The 26,972-nt window shown below is 37.7% G+C and overlaps 3 protein-coding genes across 6 annotated transcripts in view; 1 reads left to right on the top strand and 2 right to left on the bottom strand.

Moving 5' to 3' along the window:
- cenpv (centromere protein V) overlaps positions 1-26,972 on the top strand; it is a 278,526-nt gene that overhangs the window by 3,393 nt on the left and 248,161 nt on the right. For 2 of the 4 annotated variants that reach the window (XR_013816370.1, XR_013816371.1), the window contains 3 exons: positions 9,483-9,552; positions 9,636-9,750; positions 9,901-10,602. Coding sequence is in view for 2 of the 4 variants with exons in the window: in XM_079815119.1 (XP_079671245.1) it covers positions 9,483-9,552; positions 9,636-9,750; positions 9,901-10,037 (322 nt within the window). In the remaining 2 variants the exon portion in view is untranslated. Of the gene's footprint in view, positions 1-9,482; positions 9,553-9,635; positions 9,751-9,900; positions 11,007-26,972 lie in introns of those variants that run through there. The other 2 variants (XM_079815119.1, XM_079815120.1) reach the window with 1 other exon arrangement.
- Positions 2,251-6,826, bottom strand: LOC307124755 (uncharacterized protein; the record flags this gene model as incomplete). Its single annotated transcript, XM_079814197.1, has 7 exons — positions 2,251-3,128; positions 3,227-3,386; positions 3,554-3,769; positions 3,920-4,003; positions 4,087-4,134; positions 4,383-4,519; positions 6,816-6,826. The coding sequence occupies 5 exons, from the start codon at positions 6,824-6,826 to the stop codon at positions 3,594-3,596; spliced, it is 456 nt and encodes a 151-aa protein (XP_079670323.1). The 3' UTR covers positions 2,251-3,128; positions 3,227-3,386; positions 3,554-3,593.
- pigl (phosphatidylinositol glycan anchor biosynthesis, class L) overlaps positions 10,739-26,972 on the bottom strand; it is a gene marked incomplete at its 5' end in the record, with an annotated part of 39,761 nt that continues 23,527 nt past the window's right edge. Inside the window, 5 exon segments of the mRNA XM_079815114.1 lie at positions 10,739-11,449; positions 11,985-12,118; positions 14,623-14,654; positions 18,091-18,158; positions 21,547-21,637. Coding sequence (XP_079671240.1) covers positions 11,321-11,449; positions 11,985-12,118; positions 14,623-14,654; positions 18,091-18,158; positions 21,547-21,637 — 454 coding nt within the window. The 3' untranslated portion in view covers positions 10,739-11,320.

A 26,972-nucleotide genomic window follows, 5' to 3' on the forward strand; every position in this document is an offset into this window, starting at 1 on the left:
CATGTTCACGAGAGCACCTTGACGCATGTGTTTTGTGTTGATGAGAGAGCAGATGTTTTGTGATGTTTTTTTGTTGTTGCACAAAGCACTCGTGTCACTTCATAAAATTGAGGCTAAACCACTTGAGTCACATGGATTACTTTAATGATGTCTGTTCTGGGCCTTGAAAGTGGTAGTTGCATAGGCCGTCAATGGAGGAACAGAAAGCTCACAGAACTTAATTTGTGTTCCGAAGAACAACGAAAGTCTTACAGTTTTGGAACGACATGAGGGTAATTAATGGGATAGGGTCATTTTCATTTTTGGGTGAACTATGGTTTACTCACCCTTAAGTCATCCTAGGTGTATATGGCATTCTTCAGACGAACACAATCAGTTATATTAAAAAATGTCCTGGCTCTTCCAAGCTTTATAATGGCAGTGAATGACAAAATGTGAATGCAAAAAAGTGCATCCATCCATTATAAAAGTGATCCACACGGCTCCCGGGGTTAATAAGAACCCAATGAAGTGAATCAATATGTTTGTGTAAGACAAATATATTATATTTAACACGTTATAAAGTAAAATGTCTAGCTTCCAGTGGACCGCCTTCCGTATTCAACTTCCGAAAAAAACGTAACAGGCGTGACGATGACTTTGGGCGTAGAACAAGCGTTTTGAACTGCGAGAGGCGTTACACTTTCTTTGTAAGTTGAATACGAAAGGCTGTCTGCCGGAAGTTAGTTATTTTAGTCTACAAATTTTTAAATATAGATATTTTTCTATTAAAAAATATTAACCCCCCCCCCCCCCCCCCTTGAAAGAGCCAGAACATTTTTTTAATATTACTCAGATTGTGTTCGTCTGAAAGAAAATCAGTCATATACACCTAGGATGACTTGAGAGTGAGTAAATTATGGGATAATTATTTGGGTGAACTAACCCACAAGCAGAATCACTAAAGGACAGAATAAATGGATGCATATGAGCCACAGAGCGGTGCACTTTATCAAAGCTAATTTGATATGTCATTTAAGCTTCTCTTCATTTCAGCATATGTTGGACACACCATTGTTTCCACTTGTGAGGTATGGCGATGGTGGCAGGAAGGGTTTTAAAGGGAATTTCTCCATGATCACCTTTTGAAAGAGTTTACTGAAAAAGAAAAAAAAGTTTTCACCTATACCACATGTATGGACCTAATTTCATAATCACTTAGACGCAACCAAAACAATTTTTCCAAAATAAGACAGGCCTTCCTTATAATGAACATCATTAAACTCACCATTCCAGGATAATCGTGAAGTCTGGGATGTTCTCTACTCATATCTTCAATAGTTTTTGTTCCAGATGATCAGATCCATGCACAGATTGTTGAGGTGTTGTACGTCTCAATGAACTCCTCGACTTGGCAGTGAGGGCTTCTTAAGTTCTTTTGCCATTAAATCAGTCAGTCATCAGACAACTCATACTCTATTGAAATGAAAACATACCGTATGAAAAAGAGGGAAGACAGCTGAAAAAATAAACAAACAAAAATACATAAGTAATAAACAGGTTGTTTCCCAAACAGCCTGGTTCTGTAGTAGCCCCAGCACTGCACATTTGGCCTATCTAATCTTATTCAACTTACCAGCTTGTTAGTAGAGAGACTCCAAAACCGGAAATGTGTGTCAGATAAGGGAGACGTCCAAATTGTGTACTATTGGGGATCCTCCAGGACTAGAGTCAAGAACCACTGTCATCAAGCAGCGTAAACCTTTCATCCACTCCTTCCTCTGCATTAGAATGAAGTAGGAAAAAAGAAACATTTTCAGAAAAGAAGACTAGTCTTTAAAAATAATTGTATACAACTTCCCAATTCAATAGCTTACTCACCTTTAATTAAATGGCAGAGGTGCAATTGATGTAGTCTTTGCCTCACAAACCCAGATAGCAATGAGTCGGCGGACCACCGGCGGTGATCCGGCGGCTGTAGAAGCGTCAGAATTGCGTAATCGCAAACACGTTTGACGGCGCACCGCCGGCGGCAGCCGCTTTTTAAAAGCGGCAGCCGGCTTCCTACCGCCTTCCTACCGCCGCCGGCCCGCAGGCAAACCGCCGTTCCGCCGCCTTTATACCAGAAGGCGGCCCGGCGGAGGCAAACGCTTTTTTCGAACGATCTGCCTCCGCTTATTGTGTAATAAATAATATATATATTTATTTATTATTCATATATTTGTAACATGCAGTTTATGATGGATAATAATTGAACAAACCAGATAAATTCCCATTTGGCATTTTTATTCCACATTTCAAAGTACATTAACTGTCAATGATACAAGATAATATAAATTAAATATAACAGACAATAAATAAGCTTAAATAGGCCTATAAATAACAAAAAACATTTTTACTAAAGAACCTGCATGTTTCCAATTAAATTTTGGTTTAAAAAAAAAAAAAAAAAAACAGCCTTACAAGCAAATTATAACACAATATTTGTTAATAACAAATAGGTCAGCTCTGGGATGAAAAGAATTACCATTAAATATTATATCAAATAATGAGGATATTTGGTACCAAAGAATGTGCAGGATACCAAATAAATCGAGGTATAACATCACATTTAACAAGCCATTTCTAACAATAGCATAAATGGTAATAATTTAGAGTAAAGCTCTGGAGAAGAATAGAACAGTAGTAGAACAGAACATTATAACAAGCCTGACTATGGGTTCTCCGGTTTTCCCCGACCTCCAGAATGAGGCAGCGCAAATTGGCTTATCTTCAGTGATTTCTTGTGCGCCTATATAAAGGACAAACAACCTCGCCATCCCATATCTATCCAAGGAGCTGCCTTCAAGGCAGGGTCACAGGGAATAAAAAAAAAAGTAATTTCCACAGTGAACAGTGTGGATTGGGTGAGTGTAGACTGAAACTTCTGGCTTCTTTAGGGGTCTTGATGTTACTGACTGCAGGATAAAGAAAGGGTTCCAGGTGTCAGTAGTCAGCCTAGGTGTAAGAGGTCGGCTGTGGGTCCCTCTCAGCTGTGCGGCGTCTTTTTCCACCTTCACGATCAGATGCTCCTTTCAGGTAACGCATAGCGCTAACCTGGACCGCCTCATCAGTGGCATCCTGGGTTGCCGGGTTCTTCCGGATGGCTCCTGTAGAAAATACAGATCTGTCATTCCATGTGAATGTCATAAAGCCACACACATCTACTTAAATATATAACAAATTTATATATTTATATATATATTACTTTGAACAATGGTCTTCAGGAACATGTCTCTAAAACATGCTTTATCCCCTACACCCGTCCAGGTTGTATTAATGGAAAGGTGATTAGAGAAGATACTCTAAAGCATTCGCCACACGGTTGTCTTTAGGTCCCTCCCACATTTGATTGCCAAAAACCGAAGCTGAAAATACAAAAAAGTGTTACAAATTACATCTCTCTGAAGCTTCTCATACATAAATATAAAAATGTGACAGGCTGTGATTCAGACTGTAGAATATGCAGTGTACAATCTTAAATTTTACTTTTTAGATTACCCTACAGCATTATAAACAAAATCAGCACACTTACTGGAGCTCTTTATCCTGCCTCAAACTAGCCAAGCAAGTAGTCAAGCAACGCCAAATGGGTTGTCTAGGGGGAGTAACAGACCCCCTGGCAGGGATAACTCTCCAAAAGACACATTGGCACTGAAATGTTGCAGCATAGTGTCCATTTTGTTGTCCATGCTACGCACAACATCGCCAAACTCTCCAAGACGTCGCAGCATTAGGGTCTGATCTGCACCTACAGGGGTTCACAGAATAAAAGAATAAAGCAGTCAGTCCTGGTCCCTCAACTACTAAACTATGACATTTACAACTAGGTCTACTACATGTACAGGTGGCCCCAGTGGGAATTAAACCAACAACCACAGGTGTTGTTTGCAAGTTGTACCTGATTGCCCAGTACGAGCAAACGTCGTCAACATTGTCCCAACTTGCTTCACCTGCTCATGAAGTGAGCCGCTGTCATCCGAAGCTACAAAATGAAAGGCATTTGGTAATTTTGGAGCTACATCACAGTCAAAAAAGTAAAATTTAAGAAAGAGTGCATGTTCTCACCTGCTCGTGCATTGCTTTCCCTCAGGGCTTGGTTCTCATTCTGGAAATCTACATAAAAAATATTTTATTTTAATTATTTATATATATATATATATATATATATATATATATATATATATATATATATATATATATATATATATATATATATATATAAAACAACAACTACAGGCACAATTTTCCATACTGTTCAAGTTTCCAACATCTGCAATTTCCTGTTTGTCCATCTCAACTCCTTTCAATATTCTTCTCCTTATAGCCCAGTAACTAGACATTGTGACTAACAATTTATTTACCTTGAAAGCCGAAACGATTGTCCAATAGTAGGTCTCTTGGATGAAGATAACCGATTGTGCTCTGGTCAAGGTATCTGCAAGAAAATGTGAACAAAACCGCATTGTTAACGTTAAATACAGAATATACAGTAGCTATGCTGTGGGGGGAAAAACTGGTCAGCCAAATGTGGAACAGTAAAATGTATTCATTCAGTGTAGTGATTCAAGTAAACTGCATTGTCCTCAAACATAATAAGTACAGCAGTTCAGAGAAATAACTCATAAATGACCTTAAATGCTAGAAGAACAGTAGCAACAAAGCACATGTTAGCTAACACTTGCTAAAACTGACCTAGCAGCATGCTTGTTCGGACTAACAAAATAATTTAAATAACCTATATACATCATTCTGTTTTGTTAGAAAACACCAAAAGTTAAACTTAAGTCTTTCTAGATGTAAAGCTTTGGCTAACTTACCTACAGTAGCTAGATACATTTTAACATGTAGAACATGCTTGAACTCAGTGTGTAAAAAAAGGCGAAACAGCACGTGTTAGCTAACACTGTGTATTGTGCACTATATCAGCGTGCGTGTCTGAACAAACTAATTAAAACAACCTACCGGTATATACATCAAAAATGAACATAATATTGTGTGACACAAAAAGGAAACATGTACTTACTTAAACGCTCGTAGTCGAGGATATTTTCTGATCTCCTCTCTTCAAATACTAAAACCATGTGATGAGCGGCCGCTGTTGGTAAATCTGTATGTTTTACCGGTTTGTCTTCCGCCTTTTTTAGGTATACTGCCCCTCTCGGCCGGTGGAGGTACTTCTCTGTTTTTTTATTTTTTTTATTTTTATTTAAATTAGTACATGTATAGACAAGTACAATACAAAAAGTACAATGAGAGAAAAATAAAAACAATAAAGCATTGTGGTACAGTTCCGAATATGTAGAACAAAGAATAACAACAAATGTAACACTGTATATAAAATAAATAATAAAAATAAGAATTCTGAGATAGAAAATACTTTATAATATTAAGGCAGTCACATGAAATTGAAAAGCTTTCAGGTTTCTGTTTTTGTAAGCTTTTTGTTTTGCGACCTCATGTTTGAGAGGGTTTCAAATATTGTAAAAATCAGCTTTATAAGAGGTAATATTAGAGGGCTTCTTTTGAGTTATTCTTGTCTTATGAATGTAGAATTTTTCCTAAATAATTAATAATATATTTTTGTTTTTCAGAAAAATATGGGTTTTGAAAACAAAGTAAAATGTCATGAAGTTAGTTCTAATTTTTTGTCATGTCTATTTTAAAGTCAGTCCAAAAAGAAATAGAAAAAAGGGCAATACAAAAATAAGTGTTATCCTAAAATGAACTTTCAAACTTTCTTAACCCTCCTATTATGCTAAAAAAAAAAAAAAAGTATTACATCCATTATGGGTCAAATTGACCAACACTGTTTAAACACACTCGACATGCAAATAATCAAGTGAAAATTTAAATGTAATTTCCTAAACCTAACCTTATCATGGAATCAAGAGTCAAGAATCTGTTATAAACCCTAATGGCTTTAATTGGAGCAAAAAAAACTAATATTTGATATAATTCACATATAGGCTATTATGATTTTATAATCGCTTCAAATGTGAGAACTAGTTAAAATGCTGTCAGTTCCACTCTATTTCCCAACAAGCCAAACATAGCCAACGTGGCTGGTCGAATTTGAGAGTAGAAATCCTTGTATTTCACAGCGGCTTGCCGCCAGCCGGCCGCGGTCCATTAGGCGGAGGCAACCGCCAGAGAAAATGAAGCCGGCGGCCCGCCGGCTAGTCGGCCGCGGCATCTCGCAAGAAATGGGAGTGACGTATTCGGCGGCAAACGTTTCAACACCGCCAGCGGGACGCACCTATAGCCGACAGCTTAGGGCCGGCGGCAAAAAGAAGCCGTGCCGATATTTTTTGCTATCTGGGAATGAATCCATATGTCTAAAACACATTTAGTACAACACATTTAAAATAAAGGCAAAAACTGTAATAGCTATGTAAGAAAAAATACTATAATTGGATGCTTTAACTACTCTTGTAATACATTTAATAGTAACATGCATGACTATATGCATATGACGACATTCATTATGAATATACAACACATTTCTGCCAAAATACCAGTTGCAGTTTGCGTTACTACAGTAAAACTAGGTAATTTGTGGGTTGGAAAACATTCTAGCTGTCGTGAACTAGCCTAATTGTTCATTGGTGTTGGGGAATATCTGCACTCATTCATCTCAAAGCAGATATTTCGGCTAATTCAAACGCGTCTCCCTGGATCTCACAGCGCTGTTGTGCTGTCGAGTGACCGGGTCTGAGCTCGCGCGCACCGGCCGAGCTGATAATGCTCCGCGGGGCATTATATAGCGATTTCAGACTAGGCCTAACGTTACTTACTTTATCACCATAGTAAGTTTCTAAACAGTTTCGCTAGAATAATGTTTTAATTACTTTATTGCTGCCAGGCGCTAACTGGGATAGCTAGGGTTTATTTGCTATCGAGAGCATTAAAACTGATGAGCATTAAAAGTGAACTTTAATAAATATAATATAAAATTCAGTTTTATACTATATTCAACGTTTCAGTACACAATACATAATGTTATAAAAGTTGTATACATAAAAAACGATAGGACTTACCTTTCAAATCATAATCAGGCTGCAGCAGCTTCTTCTGTTGACTGTCACTGGGCGTTTCGCACTGCGGTCAGTCATTTAGCCGTTAAAATTTGAACCATCGCTGCTGAAACCGTAACCCAATGGCCGGGTTATTACTAAAAATAACCCAACGATGTTAAAATGACCCAACATTTTTGTAAAATAACCCAACATATTGACCCAATATGTGTAACCCAACGGTTGGGTTAAAAAAATAACCCAACGTTTTTTACTGTGTATAGTTGTTTGTATTTATTGGTTTGATCAAGTACATTGCTTTAGATTCCAAACCAGTATAATTGAACAAACCAATGCTTGATCAAACCAATATACAAACCATTATATACCTGATCAATTTAAAGGGTTAGTTCACCCAAAAATGAAAATTAGCGTATGATTTACTCACCCTCAAGACATCCTGGGTGTATATGACATTGACATTCGTCTTTTAGGCAAATACAATCAGAGTTATATTAAGGTACGGGTGGCCTCCAGGCAACAAAGTGTATTTTAGTTTATTTTTAATAAAATGAAACACCAATTTATTGTTCAAACCTTTCTCAGGGAAGAAGAACTCAAATACTAATCAATGAAAGTGCAAAAAAGTGGTCACATGACTCACAGGGGTCAATTTTGTGTCCTGTTTCAGCACGTGCACAGGTCACATGGCTCCATATTTTCTCCAATGAAAAGTGCATTTTTCATTAATTTCTGTCCAGTTAATCACCCACAAAAAATATGAGTCACCTTCACTGGTAAGTAAAGAAGTATTTTGAAGAACTTTACATTATATATCATCAAATATTTAGTAAATAACAAAAAACTGTGTGTTGCCTCGAGGCAACATTGTACCATAATTTAATCGCATAAGGCCATACCAGACATACACTCTAAAAAAAAAAAGGTTCTATATGGCACCAAAAATGGTTCTTGGCTCGTAATCATAGGGGAACCTTTTTTAGTGCTATATAGCACCAATTTTGGTGCTTCAGTGGTTCTTCAGAGGTGCTATATAGCACCTTAGTCAAAGAACCGGTAAAGAACCTCTGAAGCAACAAAATTGGTGCTATATAGCACTAAAAAAGGTTCCCCTATGATTACGAGCCAAGAACCATTTTTGGTGCCATTTAGAACCCTTTTTTTTAGAGTATACTAGGTACAAATATAGTATATTTGTAAGGAAAATAGCTAGAATTCACATACTATAACTGCGCACATTATGATCTGCACATTTTCTATAGCACTTAAAAAAAGGTATAAAACACAACTGCCAGTTGATGAGGGTGAGGATGAGGTGTCAATACTGTGATGAGGAAGATGAGGGTCATAGTGACAATCCAGCAGGGAGAGGGTGAGGGTGAAGATGGATATGATAACTTGATATAACTTGATATGACGGTTTGGTAATACTTGTGTTCCACGATAGTACAATTTTGCCTGAGAGCAACAGCTAAATTTGAAACGTTATATATGTAAATATGAAATTGTAAATGAAATAACGTAAATATGAAATTTTTAATACATGAACAACTGGATAAATGTGCTTGTTCAGGTGTCTGGTTAAACAAATTTATGTTTTCAATAAATATTTTAATTTTTTCTACATGAAAACGTTGTGGTACAAAAAAAAAGAAAAACAAAAATTAAAAATTTGTATTGCTATTGTTATAGTGTCCAATTGTAAGCAGGATAAACACCACAAATAATTTTTTACTCATTGAAATCATATTGCGTACCATAGAGGGTTAAAAAAGTCCTGGCTAATCCAAGCTTTATAATGGCTTTAATTGTTGCTCTGTTTTTGAAGTCCATAAAAAATGCATCTGTCCGTCAAATAAAGTGCTCCACACGGCTCTGGGGGGTTAATAAAGGCCTTCTGAAGCAAATCGATGCATTTGTGTAAGAAAAATATCCATATTTAAAACTTTATAAAGTAAAGTTTTGGCCGATCGCCTTCCGTATTCAATTTATGGAAAAAGTGTTGAAAGTGCCTCTGCAGTTGGCATTTTGAACTCCGAGAGGCACTTTCAACGCTTTTTCCACGGAAAGTGATCGGCCGGAATTTTATTTGATAAAGTTTTAAATATGGATATTTTTCTTACACAAATGCATCGATTCGCTTCAGAAGGCCTTTATTAACCCCCCAGAGCCCCAGATTTTTTCTAACCGGGGACACTTTGCGTTACGTCACCGCTGCCCCCTTTCATTAATTCAGACGCCCCCTCTTCAGTGCTCCACTGGCGCAGACTTTGTGTATGTGTATATATATATACAATCTATATACAGAGAGAGTTAATACAAAATGCTAGCTTGAGAAAAGTGCAAAAAAAGTTTGTGTCAGCTTTTCATTGTTAAAGTCATTGTTTAACCCTCCTACTGATGGTTTTGATTGCTGTTGTGTCTCAGTTGCAGTATTTGCACAAAGAAACAGAATCGTCACTTCATTGTGCCAAAATCCCAGTTCACCTTGCTGCAGGTATGTATTTTGAAGCATGTGCACAGGATCTGGTTGAGCAGTATGCATATAATGTTTAATTATACAACTATCATGTTTCATAGGGATCAGACAACATGACCACATACACATTTAACACACACATGGCCAAGCACACATTCTGCAAAACATGCGGTGTCCAGAGTTTTTACACTCCACGTTCCAACCCTGATGGATTTGGTGAGCTGATTATTGGGATTTTATTTTTACAGGCCATATTTACTGCATGTTATAGACAAACAGTACTTTACCTGGCTTTGTATTAAATTATGGAGCATTTCCTTTTTTATCTGGGTGTGTTTTTACATGTATTTTGCCATGACTTTACAGGTGTGGCACCTCATTGTTTGGACACTGGAACAGTGAGACGTGTGACTGTGGAGGATTTCTGTGGGCAAAACTGGGAGGAAAGTATGCAGAAGCATCAGACTATTAGAAGTATGTCAGAACCAACACTGGACACATAATTGACGGTTTCCTATGGCCTTTTGAATAGTTTGACTTTCAGACTGCAGCTTCAGGCAGGAGACTTAAGGACTACACAACACCATTTTCAACTAAAAACGGAAACCTTTTTTTGTGTGACTATTCATTTACACGACAATGGCACTTTGGGGGCCTGAAAATGCAACATTTTGAAAAAGGTTTCAAAGTGCACGTTTTAGGAAACAATACCATTATCATTCCCGTGGAAACTACAAAAACACAAATTTGAGAAACCAGTGATGTCATGCACATGCGTATTACGTGTTCAGTCTATAGGAAGGCGCAAGTACTTGACAACCAAAACAACATTGCAAACTACTGGCCTGGCATACAAATAATTCAGCGTTTTTAGTCATATCTGTGTGAACGGCTATTGTTTTGACAACATTGTCGTCTGTATGCGAAACTCTTCAAAAATGCAAAGGAAAAACTTTTCCGATTTTAGTAGATTGTTGTTGTGTAAACGCTTTAGAGTGCACTCTCCTGCTTCTTAAAACATTTTTATCAATGTACTAGACACCATGGCCCGGTTTCACAGACAGGATTGTCACATCAAAGGAGGAATGATATTTGTATTGTCCTCCAACTTTGTATTGAGGATGCTGTCATGTATAAGGAAAGCCACTAAAACCATTTATTTTCAAAAATAAAAAAAGTCAACAGAACTACATTCATCAAACCATTTCATGGTGTTGTTGCATTACTCAACATTGTTATATGTATATATTCATAACATCAAAGTCAAAACAGGGAACATCATAAACTTCCTAGAATTACAGATTTGCTTAGAAAGAATTCAGAAATACAGTTTTGAAAACAAACGGAATCAGGAAATTTGGTACAGTACTTATTGATCCGTTTGGAACAGTGCTTCAACTCTACATTAATAAGGCCAATAACAGCAGTAACAGCAAATGTAAACAATATACAGAATAAATTGTGTTTTCTCCATTCTCTGCACAATCTGCTCTTTGGATTCAGCTACTATTAAAAGAGCTTATCTAGGCTAAACCTCTCCAGAAAACGTTTGGGATACAGTGTGTATAGGTCCATTATGCCAGCATTTCTCCATTAGTGTCTGCAGGTTGAATATGTTGGCTGAACCTTTTTTAATATTCTGTCACTATATAGTAATTTGATGACAGCATATTTGGAATGGGGTTAAATAAAGAAATAAGAAACATGACGTAAACCTTTCCCTGAACAATTATAGTGCATAACTTTAGTCCTACATGGACAGGAACAGTGTCCAAGACAATCTAACCTAATACATTTTCACATTCTTTGTTTCCACAATGATGGCCTGGAATGTGTTTACGAACATGTAGCGTGAAAACAGTATGTAGAGCCGGCGGAACCACAGCAGCTGAGAGCGATGACAGAGCATGGCTTTCTGAGGAAGGGAGAGGAGAGAAATGAACAGACAGCAACACAGAGCAATGACTTCAATTTTACTGTTTGCAGATTGTTTTTTTTTCTTTTTTTAAAATATGCCCTTTGTAATAAACCAGGTAGATGACCTGACCCAAGATCACAAACGGACACATGAGGGCTTAGCATGCTACTGTAAGGACTACTTGGCAGTCAGACAGAGGAACTGCGTCATTCAGAGACCTCTTGGCAAGATTAGTTCATGCTTACAGTATAGGTTCAAAGTACCAATGTGTTAGTCGGCAACACAGGCTTTGTTTTGAGAAGGAGCTTTTTTAGCTATGAATGTTCTGTATTCATGGTCTGCCATCCAGTCTTCGGTCTGGGAATACATCTGAAAAAAGCTGTTCTGTAAAAGCTGAGAAACACGTGAGACACTCGTAATGTTTGGAAGGCATAACCGATCCTTTCTGATCATAACTGATCCAGGGTGTGTCTAGTTTCAGAGATCATCGGGTCTAATCGGAGCTTAAGCTTTTTGTTGACTCATGACCCACCTTGGCACGTTTATACTCCTTCAGTCCAATGACGCAGCAGAAATCAGAGGGGAGGAGCCAGCTGACCGGCAGCTCTAAGACCGATAGGTACTTTCTGAGGATGCTGATGGAGTGAAGAGAGAAGATCTGACAACCTGTAGGAACAGACAGATTAAAAAAAAATTAAGCTTAGTACTGGGTTTCCACACCTTTTGGACTTTTCTAAGGCTTTACAGATACAGATTATTATTATGGAATGAGGATTTAATCGTTTTATAGAGATTTTAGTCACAATAAGCTGTTTCAATGGTGTTGTCTACATGCTACTGATTAATTTGATCAAATACAACTGAATACATACACAGAAATAGATTAGGAAAAATATGGTGTATCCATAACAGAAAATTGACCTTCACTAGTTTGTTTGTTTCTTTTCTTTTTTAAATTATTTTATTATATTTGGTAAGGACTCAAATACTTTTGAATTAAACTAATTTAATGGATCAAAAGTGATTTAAATGCTACAAGAGATTTCTATTTCCAAAAATGCTGCTCTTTTGAACTTTTTGCGAATCTAGAAAAAAAAGAAAAAAGAAAAGCAGCACAATGGTTTGAACATTGATAATATTAGGATTATTTCTTGAGCAGCAAATCAGCATATAAGATACACTGCCCGGCCAAAATAAAGCCACCGTTTGGATTTAAATAGGCAAATGTTTAAGAGTCAATTATTGGATCATTACTGCAGTGATTATTGTTTCTAGCATGTTCTACGTTTGGCAACAGTTCTTCCAAACCTAATTGATGGAGTGTGTAGCTTTTCATTTCGTAAACAACCATGTAGAAAGACACATCATGGCCATATTCCAGGATGACAATGTCAAAATTCATCAGGCTCAAACTGAAAGAATGGTTGGAGGGGAAGCATGAAGAATAATTTTCACACACGAATTGGCACCTCTGAGTCCAGACCGAACTAGATCTGGACCAAAAAATAATGCACCTCTTGATGGAAATAACATCACAGCATTTATTTTCATCAAGAGGTGGATTCTTTTTTGGTCAAGATCATGTATTAACAATGCCAGAGTCCAACACTCTGTCAAGTGTCCTCCAGCACTCCAAAAACTTTCAATGAATTTAAGGTCTGGACTCAGAGGTGCCAATTCATGTGTGAAAATAATTCTTCATGCTCCCCCTCCAACCATTCTTTCACAGTTTGAGCCTGATGAATCTTGACATTGTCATCCTGTAACATGGCCATGATGTGTCTTTCTACATGGTTATTTAAGAAATGAAAAGCTACACACTCCATCAGTTAAGAATGAAAGAACTGTTGCCTAACATATAACATGCTAGAAACATAAATATCACAGCAATAATGATCCAATAATTAACTCTTAAGCATTTGCCAATTTAAATCCAAACAGCGACTTTATTTTAGTAATGATGCTGAAAATCAGCTTTGTCATCACAGGAATAAATTACATTTGAAAACATATTAAAATTGAACACATATATATAAAATTACTCAATATTACTGTTTTACTACACTTTGATCAAACAAACGCTTTGAACTTAAGAAAGTTAATTAAAAATAAATCTTACAGACCCTAAACTTTTGAATGGTGGTGTATAAAGGGCATGAACAAGCCTCTTGATGTGCACTCTAAAAAAAAAAAAAAAAGGTTCTATATGGCACCAAAAATGGTTCTTGGCTTGTAATCATAGGGGAACCTTTTTAAGCACCAATTTTGGTGCTTCAGTGGTTCTTCAGAGGTTCTTTGACTAAGGTGCTATATAGCACCGCTAACTAAGGTGCTATATAGCACCGCTACCATATACAGAACATGTTAAGATATGGTGCTATATAGCACCAAAAGTGGTTCCTCTATGATTACGACAAAGAACCATTTTTGGTGCCATATAGAACCTTTTTTTTTTTAGAGTGTGCACACAGAGAAACCTCCTAAAACTGAGAGTTAATGACAGGGTTATCAGAAAGAAGATTTGGCTGATTAAACAATGGGGGCTCCAGGATCTGCATCTGTTACGTAAAATACGATTTTCCAGAAACAGACGGGAAACACTGGATTAACAGGACTAATCTGTCCTCAGTATGAGTGGACATACACTGAGAAAGATATTCAGCTGGAAAATGTCAGTTTATAAAGCAGTCAGAAAGAAACCTGACCACTGATGTAACCCTTTGAAAATACTTTAATCACTAGCCTACTGAGGCCAGAACACAGAAGACATCTTCATGTGACAGCATATCGACCCCTTGTGGTCTGAGTCGTGAACTGACCATTTCATTTGCATCAGTTTTGCTCAAATCGATCAGATCGATCAAATCGTCCTCTTTGTTCTTTGCTTTCTGACACAATGTTGACACAGAAGAACTGTGATATCAGTAATTTCTCCGCTTGGGTGTAAGAAAGGATTGGTCTAGCTCAGTGGTGGCTCCTGGGAAACTGTTTATGAAAGTATACTGGAAATGTTTTCCGAAGTGCACTTAATATAGTGTACCAGTGGGTGGTGTACTTTGCCTAGAAAACATTAGCAACACTCCCAATGTGGGCAGAATGATGAATAATGAAATTAATTTTGAACATAGTATTATGATAAATATATTATTTAACAGTGTAATGAGACTTACCTTCAGGTAGTCGTCCAGCAGAAGCTAGATGACTGTTGCCAAAGACATTAAAGAGAAAAAACATAATATGATTAATGTAACAAACCAAATTCAAACGCTCATACGCTTCAAAAATGTATTTTTTAATCTTGTCTATACACAGAATTTTAAGCATTTTTCGTTCTCTGGGGTTCTGTACTGTAGTCAATTTGCAAATCAGTTTCATCTTATTTTTTTATAAGATGCTCATAAAGAATATTATTTTTATTTAGTGTATCCATGTAATATTTTTTTTTAGATATAACAATAGCAAGATATAACAAAATTAAGAACCACAGATTTAAAGTGCTTTTCACAATAAATATTATAACAACAAAAAATGAAAGCAATTAGCTAATCACATTTTCTGTGCACTAGCACCACTTTGGGCGTCCCCAGACCTCAGTTTGAAACTTTCCAGTAAATTGTATTATGCACAGGATAAAATGACCAGAATACATTTTTGCACACAATTTTTTTTTCTCCTGCCATTACAAATGCACTCTTCACTCAGCACACCTATATTGTATATAAGTGTAAATTCCAAAAATGCTGCTCTTTTGAACTTTCTAGAATTTAGAAAAAAAAAATGTACAAGCGGCACAAAGGTTTCAACATTGATAAAATTAAGAAATGTTTCTTGAGCACCAAATCAGAATAGAATGATTTCCAAAGGATCATGTGACACTGAAGACTGGAGTAATGATGCTGAAAATTCAGCTTTGCTATCACTGGAATATATTATTACATTACAAATGTATTTGTCTGCAGTCTTCTGAAGTGTTTCTCTTTCTCTCCTATTACACTGTGTGTGTGTGTGTGTGTGTGTGTGTGTGTGTGTGTGTGTGTGTGTGTGTTTGTCTTAAGGACACGCACACTTCCTGAGGTCTTGGTTTTTCTCAGATTAGAGTGAGCTCTAAATCCATGTGCAGTTCTTGGAACTGTCTGTCATGGCCTGGCTCTCCCAGTCACAGCACCTGTGTTGGCCCCGGAGCTCAGCCCGAAATGACCCAGTCCCAGCGCCAACTTCACCACTGCTTCACCCCCATCTCTCTCTCATACTCACACACACACGTCTGGTTTGCTTTCTTTGTGGGGACTCTCCATAGATGTAATGGTTTTTATACTGTACAAACTGTATATTCTATCCCCTAGCCCTAAACCTACCCATCACACAAAACTTTATGCATTTTTACATTTTCCAAAAATGAAAACTCATTCTGTATGATTTATAAGCTTGTTTCCTCATGGGGACCTCATTTTAGGTCCCCACACTGACATGAGTCCCCATAAGTCTGTGAGCATTCAGGTTGAAGTTCCCACCGGGATAGAAAAACAGAAACACAGACACACACACACACAATTTCATCTACAACAGCACACAAGAGACAGATGTCCGAGAAGATTGGCTGTCTTTTATAACTAAACATTGCTCAATACCTAAACGCGGATTGTTCTGACTGTTTTACAGCAACCCTTTATGTAAGTCATTGCCTCACGCCAGCAGAAAACTTTATCTCCTGTTGTTTTGATCACCCCTATTAATGAGTTAAGGGTTGATGCCCTTGTGTAGAAGACAGGATTAGGATTCATACAGTATTTTAAGGTATCAGGCAAAGTCCTCCAGTGAACTGTTGCAACTTGAACAACAAGCTGTCTGATCCCAGACAGAGGATCTGGTTTTCCTCTCCTTCTGAACGGATTCAGTGTTTTGCTCTGCTGGAATGTGTGCAATGTGAACAATTATTTGTGTAGTAATGGTATGATATCTAGATACAGTTGAGTGAATATTATGCAGTAATACAATATTGTGAAATATTTTTACAATAAAAAACTATTTGAATATATTTTAAAATGTCATTTAATTCTTGTGATTGCAAAGCTGAATTTACTCCAGTCTTCGGTGTCACATGATTCTCAGATTTGGTGCTCAAGAAATATTTTTTATTATTACCATCAGTGTTGAAAACAGTTGTGCTGCTTAATATTTTTGTAGAAACCGTGATAACATTAGATTCAGGATTCTTTCATCAATAGTTCAGGATTTTTTCATCAATAGTTCAAAAGAACATTCCTTTGTAACATAACAAATTTTACTGTCACTTTTGATCAATTTAATACATCCTTGCTGAATAATTATAATACATTTTTTGTTAAATCGTACTTACCCCAAAAGTAAAATATGAAATAGCTGTAAATGTAAATATAAAATCAGCTCAATCAGGGGACTTCTAAAAATGTTAAGTTCCCTTTTATTTTGTCTGATTGACTTTGCATTAAACTGCACTGTACTGCATTGCGCCAAATCAGAAATAAGTGAATGTTACAGAGTCTGGATATATTCAGATTTGACAACATTCTACGGCAAGGCCAGTTGAGACCAGTACAAATTTCTGGCTGGTTTATCTGGATTGGTTGTAGTCTAGGTTGTGGATTAATGCTGCCTTCACGTGCTATCGGAAATGTCCTAATTCCCACTTTAGAAGTCGTGATTACGAGCTTGTTGCATTCAAGTGCTTTGTTGTCGGTGTGAACAGGAATCATGGTGGACACCAGGTTATTCTTGCCTATTTATTGGGAAAATCTTATTAAAACCATCATCATTTGTAGTCTCCCATGCACCGACAACCATATAAACATTCCAGATAGTCCGCTTTCTGTTGATTCTGTAATTTCAGTCAAATGCAGGATATTTTCCCTGTGTACCAAACATACAATACGCTTCATATGATTACTCGTACATGTAAATATGAACTACATTAGTTTCAAGACAAGACGACCTAGCTGTTTTGGGAAAAAAACAATAAAACCACACCTGCCACAGCTGTTCTCCCCGCCACCATGTTTAAAGCTTATGACACGCCCATCTCGGGAATTGGGGTATCAAAATTATTTCCGAACTTCCCAGTGGTAAACACGACATCAGAGGGCGTTCATGTGCAATGTTTACCTAGGAAACTCGTATTTACGATAATTCCGATAGCACGTGAAGGCAGCATAACACCGCCAAACAGTTCACTAGCAAAATCTAGATGGTAAAGCTTGTTGACTAAAGACATCTTGCTGAATATGTAGCTAAGATGCTGGTCTACAGGGTGTGTGGGCAATAATATCAGATCTACTGTAAACCGTGCATCAATTAAGCATGAATGGAGCGCTTTCCTGTTTCATCTGGACCCACTAGGAACAATTCAGGTAATGTTAAATAAGCAACATTAGGCTTGTTTCCTTTTCAAAATTGTAACAAGACACATCAAACAGCTGGCCTAACTTCCGAAAGTCTCCATTTTTGCCTTGGCTATTGTAACTGTTGCTTTATGTGGTTATTTTGAGAAATGAGCACAATGTGACTATTTATTTTTGAACTTGTGCAAATCTACTTTTGAGTTACTGCTAACATCCTGTTGTAGTGGAGTTAATTCTTGCATTATGAAAACAGCACAAGAGTACCTGAGGGTCTTGTAGATGGCAATATGATTGCCATGTCCACTAACACCTCTGCCATCAAATGTCAGCACCTGCAGAAACACACCATAAATCAGAAAATTATAAATGCACTGTTATGCACAACACAAGGCTTTTTAATCAAGTAGTGATAAACAAATTCAGCTAAAATACTGGCTGTGAAAGAACATTTACAAGTCATAATAATAATAATAATTATTGTTATGATATAAAAAAGTGTAGCCATTATGCATATGCTTGAATACACATTAAATACAATAGCCTAAATGTGTTTAAAATAATAACAATATGAGTATTAAGATAAAAATTTACAATAAGGTTCAGTTTGCTTACATTTGTTAATGTATTGTAAATGAACAATGAACGACTTTAACTTACATTCCCATTTCTCTCTCTCTATGTGTGTGTGTTTTAAAGAAATTAATAGTTTTAGTCAGCAAGGATGCATTAAATTGATCAAAAAAGACATCTATAATGTGATACAAAAATTTATATTTCAAATAAATGCTGTTCTTTTGAACTTTCTATTCATCACAGAATTCCACAAAAATATTAAGCAGCACAACTGTGTTTAACATTGATGATAATGAAATGTTTCTTGGGCACCAAATCAGCCCATTAGAATGATTTCTGTGACACTGAAGACTGGAGTAACGACAGGAATAAATTACATTTAAAAATATATTCAAATAGAAAACACTTATTTTAAATTGTAATAATATTTCACATCATTGCTGTTTTCACTGTATTTTTTATCAAATAAATGTAGCCTTTGTGAGCTTAAGAGACTTCTTTCAAAGACATGAAAAAACTCTAACCATTACTATACATCACCAGTGACAATGTATAGTAATACAATTTTAATATTTCAAGATAAGTAATAGCATTTTTGCAAACCCCGTGCATGCTGTACAATTTGGTGGAAAAATTAGGTGGAACTTTCCTGTTGCATCCCACAACAGAGTCTAGTACGCAAGAAGTTAAACTTAAAATCTTTTTTCCATCTGCATTCTTTCTTCCCACTGAAGAACAGGGTGAAAAGGTGAACACAAGATGAAAAAACAAGCAAAAGAAAAGAACTTGAAAATAGATGAAACACAAGCCAAAGAAAAGCAGTAATTTGAAGACTCAGCAGTGGACTTGGTGGGAGTTGTTGCCAGAACTGTGTGGAAAGACTTCTATCTGTGCGTCGTCTGCTGTGTCACCAGACGAGGGATTCTGTCTTTGGGGAAGGGTGCTTTCCAAGCAGCTGCTGCACATAGCTTGAGCTCGAGTGCCAAGGGTGGAGGAAAATACGGTTGACAAAATAATAGATTGTGGCAGGTATGCAGAATGTTGCCAAACACAATGAGGCAAATGAGTCAGCTCTCAGAAGAAACTATCGGCATGGGTGAGACAGAGGAGAAACTCTAAATGCTGTGAACAGCAGAGAGACAGAATAATATGTTTACAATTTTTCAAATGGTCTGTCTGTTCACAGTGTACAAGACAGAATGCAAACTTAATTTTCTAAGTATTAAACACCTGTCGCATGTCTTTTAGAACATGTGCACAACAGTAAGGCCAATTCTAGTCTCATTAATATGAGTACATGCTAGTTATTAACTTCACTTAAGCAAAATTGGACTGGTATGATTTCAACTGGATGAAAGATTTTACATAAACGCATTTAATTATTGCTTTAATCCGACTGAAATTGAACTTCAAAGTCTACACATGTACTGATATTTGCCTGCGAGAAGAACAGAAACAAGATAAACATGTCTGCACAGTGCATACACATATACACTATGTAAAACATAAGGAGTCAAAGATATCTCTTGAACCTCTTAAAGTCAGAGCCTGGTACGCACAGCAGTAATGCACATCTGTTTAAACCAGAGGAGTCTATTTGTGTAATAGTGTCCTACCCACAATCCTCTGCTCCTTGTGAGAGAGCGGTAAAGAGCACAAGATGGCCACCACTCTTTTCCCACACGTTTGAAAGCCAAAATCAAATTGGAGTGTAATGTTAGTTCAACATCAGTATTTCCATCCCCACAGCCTCTTCGACTTAAATCAAACATGAAATTAAGGGTACAAGCGGAACCGTGTGCAGATCCACTGGATTCAGCAGCCTGTATTAGTGAGTGAGTGTGCGGTTTTAAGTCTGACTGGAGTGTTGCTGCAGTTGGCAGTCTGGTAGGAAGGATACCGGCTGCTGTTTGCATGTACACTCATGGATGATAGGTGATGGAGGTAAACCAAGTCATGTTGCAAGAACATTGTTTTGTTTTCTGGCTTGTTTACGCAAGTCCTCTGTGCTTGGCTTTCTTTGGGAATTTCGTGGCATGTGGGCTGAGAAAGAGGGAGAGTGAAGGACAAAGAAAACATTCAATAGTACACGTGAGAAAAAGAGAGGAGGTGAAAGAGGGAAAAATGTTTGTTTTAATCTTGATTAAAACATTTTTTGGGATCTTTTCTGGAAGTCCTTAGTGCAGGCTGATAGATATCTGCGTTGGCTTGCCAGCAATGACCCTGGGGAACCACGTGTGTCTGTTTCGGCGATATTATAGGATATTACAGCATGTGTAATTAGGGCTAAATACAGGGGGCCAATGAAAAGCTTGTCTGAGTGAATTAATCTTGCTGATATGGTCTCATTCAAAGCAACCTCATGAGAAAGACTCAAGCAATCAGATAAGCACAGTAAAAAGCTGGAATCTCTGAAAATCACTGCAGCATAAATCTCTGTCTCTTTTACTCAAAAGCCTCACCCCACCGGTATAATCCATATAATATTAATTATACTAAATAACAAAATATTATTCATCAATAATTTTAAGTCCCAAACTCCTGCAGTCCCCCTGGAAGATTGCTGAGGCGCCCTAGTGGGTCCCAGCCCACTGATTTGCACTGTTTTGGAGCCTCCATCCACTCTAGGATCAGTGTTTTTCATGCTGAAGTAAAAACCTTATTTCAACACTATTATTTGGAGAGGATTCTGTCAGAGGCAGTGGAACGCTCATTTCCCCATCTCTCTTGTTGATTATTGTATTTTTTTTTATCATATATTTATCTTTTGGTTTGCCCTAAAGCTCATCTGCAACCTTGTGTTCCCTCATCAGTCTCTTTTGTGGCGGTTCGTTCTCAATACATTATTAATAATGACCAAAACAAACATTTTAGATATCCTTTGGGAACATTCTGCAAAAAAGCACACACTTGTTTCCTGTTTTCCTGGGAACTTCTTTAGTGCACTCAACTCTTTCATAGATTTAAAAGGCCTCTCACTGGTCTCAAATTCACAACAGTACCCACTGTCATTTCAAACTCTGAGAGCTCTCCCAACCTGCCGAGGTGTTGTAGAGGAATTTCTGAAGGTTTAGGTCATACATATTAACTCCAGTCTTCTGGATGAGGTGGTCCTGAATGTATATAAATATTAAAGTAATTTCCTACCAGACTGATGGCGTAGGTTTGGGTGTGTTTAAGGATCAGAGAGGAGACGAGTGCAGTGCTCCACTGGATCGCAGGGTCATCTGGAAGCTCTCTGCATGAACAAGAGAGGAGAAGAAAAACATAAAAGTGTCATTTGGAGATTTTATTATGGATAAAAAAGAAAAGAAAATGAGACATAGCATGTAGGCAACTAGATTTTTACAATAACGCTTGTGAGTGGTTGCATGTGCGTTGCTGTATGGTTGTTAAACTGTTCAGAGTGGTTCAAAGTGAGTTGCGATGTGGTTTAGAGCCCTGCATTTCTGTTTTTTTTACGCCCCTTGGGCCGGGCTTCGGGCCAAATACACGTCATACCTCAAACGCGGGCCGGGCTTCGGGCCTTTTTTTAGTCTTCTCCTTCGTTTTATATATTAGATATTAATTCATTAAAAGAAACAATGAAATGTGCTGCGCTGGTGGAAACAACATGAGACCATGATACCGCGACTGTCAAGACTGGCTCGCACAGTGTTTAGAGGACGGCACTAGGCAACACGCATCGCCACAAATGAGTAAAGCAAGCCAACACGCAAACTGCCGCAGGTGAAACTGAAAATAGACTAAGTCTTAGATGCTCAAAAACACAATCATCTTCATTAAAACTAATGAGACTAAATGCTCTTACCAGTGCTTAGGTCGCTCGTTCTCATATTGCGGTCTTTGATATTGAAATGAGCTGATAAATCAAATGCAGGTCGTATCTTTTGCTTTCGTTGACATGAACTCCGTTAAATGTGCATAGGCTATAGCGCGGGAATTAAAGATCGGATTTATATTCATTTTGCGGAGAGTTGTTAGGTAAGACGACCTGCATGTTTTTATTTTTCATTTGTTTAGATTGTGTAGCCCGTTTCGTTTGTGAGCAGTATCAGCCTGCCTCAGCTTGTCAAAAATGCCTTTTTTTTACTGTGGTGGTGGTGGTGGTGGTGATAGTAAACGTTTAAACTAACATTGTGATGCTTTAAGTGTTTTATATCTGTATATTTTATTATAAGCAAGACAAGTCAAGTGTTGATTTGAGAGCCTTAATTGATCAAACATGCGGTTAACTCACTGTCGGCCGCTGGCCGTTTGGTCGTCAAACATTTTTCTAAATGAATTAATTTTCTTAAATTAACTTAAAGAAACTAAACAAAATACAACTACTTTGACATTAAAAACAAAACCGAACTATTTGAAATGGCTGCAACAATGTGTATTAGGGAGATAAAAACAAACAAACACAGGCTCCAATCGGACTCGGACGAGAATTTTGATAAGCTCTCGGACACGAGCCAGGCTATGCGTAAGGAATAATTGACGACGGGCCGTTCAATTATTAGAATGATAATGCACACCCGCCGTTACACCTCGTGCATTATCATTCTAATAATTGAACGGCCCGGAGTCAATTATTCCGCTTATACTACGGTTACCACACCTCAAGACATCGATCCGATTATATATTTAATGGGATTCTTCCGGTTTTTGTACTTAAATCGCTATTGTGAGTAGGACTATTTCTTCCGCGTCTCATCCAACAGCTCTTTTGCTAGTTCCGAAACGTCATTTTAAAGCTGTTAACGAAGGCTTGAGCCGTTGATAGCATTCTACTGCAGTTATTAATAAAGTTATTAGAAAGAGAATGAGAGCGACAGAGAGAGAGAGAGAGAGAGAGAGAGAGAGAGAAAGAAAGAGCGCTTGTGTGAACTAGGCTCCCTCAGTGCGTCTCTAAACAGCGCTGTTATTACCTCGCTAGTGAAAAAATGTCACGTGTAGCCTTTAAGTTGCTCCACTATATAGGCGAACTGATCAAATCGTCAGGGCAGCGCTGACAGCTTTTTTTGCAAACTGTAGTGCGTGTGCGAGCATGTGTGATTTCAGTAATGAGACAGAAAAGCTTGCCTTTGTTGTTTTTCATCTGGACTGTCTAATACTGCTGCCGCCCAGTTGTTGAACGTTTTATATTCACTGTAAATATTAAGATTTACTTTAGGAAAATCGTCTGTCATATTGTTGTTTTTTAGTCCTGTAATTTCCGTTATTACAGTTAACTATGCGCAGTGATATGGAACTGTAATGCGGTCAAGAGAGCTGCCTGGAACTACGTTCGCTGTGCGTCTCCCAGAAAATAACTGCACACCTCAGAACGTTCATCAGCCAATCAGATTCAAGCATTCAACGGCCCCGTAGTATAAAGGGCTCTAATGTGGTTGCTAGGTCATTGGTGGAAGAGGATTTCCTGGGCCAAGTCAGACCCGCACATGTCTATGATTTGGTCTCTAGTTATGGCTCGGGGCCCTATGGAAACCTATTTTTGTCACAAAGATAAAAATAAAAAAATGATTGTGCGATAATTTTTTTACTTTAAGTCACATTTGCAATTGTGGGGTACAAGGTTGCACTGCATCAAAATAAAGTCATATTGGGACAAAGTCATAATCAGTGATGGGTTAGTAACTTGAATTAGGTAATCAGATTACTTTTTCAAGTAACTAGTTAAGTAACGCATTACTTTTAAAATTTACAACAAAATATCTGAGTTACTTTTTCACATTTATTTGACTGACAGCTCTCCTGTCCCCATGGTGAGAAACATCGAGAGTAAGTTCAGAGGCTTTGTTTGTGAACATGATGGTTATTAGCATGATACTAAATGTGAGCATTTACTAATATAATTTGTGCAAAAAAGATTCAGTATTCCTCAAACTGAATAAAATCAGTCAAATATAAAATCAGAATACTATGCAAACCTCCAATAATTAAATATGTTAAATAAAACAAATATTCTTTATGCATGTAATCTCACTTTATTGACCAATGTCTTGCTGCTGACCTTCGATGATTCAGTTAAACTATGAGCAAAAATGACTTAAGATTTTTTAGTGTTAAACTTTTTTCTCCTGCGTCCTATTCTTCGATTATCCAGAATGACTGCGACAGCTGAAAGGTTTGTTTGAGCTGCGCCTACACACGTGAATTAGCATTTTTACCTCAGCTTGAGGCTTATTATTTAGATTTTGGTGTGAAAGGGTCTATACATTTGCACAAAAATAGAACTTTTTTGTTATAAAATACAGAAAAAACAAACGAGCCCAGCCCCGGTGAGAAAAAGTAATGCAAAAGTAACGCAACACATTACTTTTCTTAAAAAGTAACTAAGTAACACAATTAATTACTTTTTAAGGGAGTAACACAATATTGTAATGCATTACTTTTCAAAGTTACTTTCCCCAACACTGGTCATAATTAGGGCCCGTGCACCAATGCTGTGAGGACCCTATTGGAATTGCTCGGCCTATAATTCTTCTCCTCTGAAATTAATCGCATTTTTGAGGGCCTAAACATGCTTGAAAACTCATGAAACATTGCACACACGTCAGAAGTGGTGAAAATGTTCGTCTGATATGGGTTTCAGAATTAGGCGTGGCAAAATGGCTCGATAGTGCCACCCATAAAATTTTTATTAAGCGCCGTTCACGCTACATTTCACGTATATAAGTATGAAATTCGGTAGACACATGCAAAATCTGAAAACCCAACAGGAAGTGAGATATTTTGAATTTTCTCTTCAAAATGTTTACAGTTGTTGCAGACTGATCTCATGAAATGGCGTATGTATGACACGGCAATTTGTATGCCATTTTGGCGTGCTATCAAGACGCATAATCGCTTTTTAGCGTGTTTATCAACGCTGTTTCATTCTATCCCTACACTGCCCCTACCCCTAAACCTACCCATCACACACACACACACACACACACTGCCCCTAAACCTACCCATCAAAAGAAACATTCTGCATTTTTACATTTTCAAAAAAACAATTTTAATAAAATCACACGGCGTAGACATACACGCGGAGATGATGGTTCGTTTCGGCGTGCACATACACGCGGAATCACACGGCATAGACATACACGCGGATAGCTCAAAATGCGTACAGATAACACGCTATTTGGCTTTAGAAAGTGGCGTGTATGTTAACGCAAAGTCATGATGATAAGTTGTTTTTGCCATTTCCAGACGTTGTACTTCGACAAACTCCTCCTAGAGATTTAATCAGATCATCATTATATTTGCTCTAAATTGTGAAGATCTTGAGTTTTCGCTGAAGGGCGTGTCCGTGGCGGCCTGACAAAGTTCGATGTTTCGCCATGAAACAGGAAGATGTTGTAACTCAGGCATACAATGTCCGATCTGCCCCAAACTTCACGTTTGCTTAGTGTCCTGTCCTGAACACATTTACATGCCAATATTCAGTTACAGTCATAGCGCCACCTGCAGGCAACAGGAAATGGCATACTTTACACAGTAATTCACTCTCAGAAACACATTTAAATATGCCATGAAGTACCAAACATGCTAGAAACACATTAAATCAAGCAACACTTGGCTAAGTGCTAATGTATGCGATTAACACCATGAAGCAGGAAGTTGTTGTAACTCCACACTGCCCCAAACTTCTCATGTTTGATAATAGTCCTGACCTGAAGACATCAACATCGCAATATTCAGTTATAGTCAAAGCACCACCTGCTTGCAGTAGGAAGTGTGGCACATTGAAGAGATTTAGCCATATTTATCCTATATTTACCCGCTTAAATGCATGCCGCCCACCATTCGCTGTTTTTCTGAGGCCACCGGGTGCGAGGGCCCTTTCATCGCTGCTTGCAGCTTTATTACCTTTTTATTTTTTTTACTCAGAAACAGGCTTTCATGGGCCCCATTAGTGTGTTTTTCCCCATCAATTTTATAGTCTGGGAGAAAACTTTATGTTAGAGTGATTAGATATGTAATTAAACACCTCTCTCCAATGCCACGTCATTATAAGGGTATCATCCATACTGATAAATGTGCCGTCTGTGGCAAAGATGGTGCAGGACGAATTACACACCAAAGTTTAAGTCTGAGCAATAGTAATGACTCTTGACTTAGCAAACACAACTAATGAGTGGCATTATATAGAATACTAAAGACACAAATGATGGAAGAGGTTTGTATATAATGTACTGTCCATGTTCTATTGGTAAGTTTGATTTGGATTGAGCAAAAAGCCTTTACGTGCCAACACACACACAGCTGCAACAAAAGAGTGAGGTCCTGGAAGGGCAGGCTTTGGCCCGAGGGCTACAGTGGTGAGCGAGAGTTTCTCTCTGATTTACTGCCACAGTCTCACTACCGCTCAGCTTGAATGCATCCCACAGTCCTCTCTAAAGTCTGGGATCAAAGGTCACCCAGACTTTTCCCTCCCATTCATTTGTAACTACAGCTCAGGGAAAACAAGGGCCATGCATCAATCTCTCACTTTCTTTTTGTTCTCTCTCTCTCTCACACACACACACACACACACACACACACACACACACACACACACACACACACACACACACACACACACACACACACAC

Source organism: Gobio gobio (assembly GCF_949357685.1).
Source record: "Gobio gobio genome assembly, chromosome: 4".
NCBI classification, from domain to species: Eukaryota; Metazoa; Chordata; class Actinopteri; order Cypriniformes; family Gobionidae; genus Gobio; species Gobio gobio.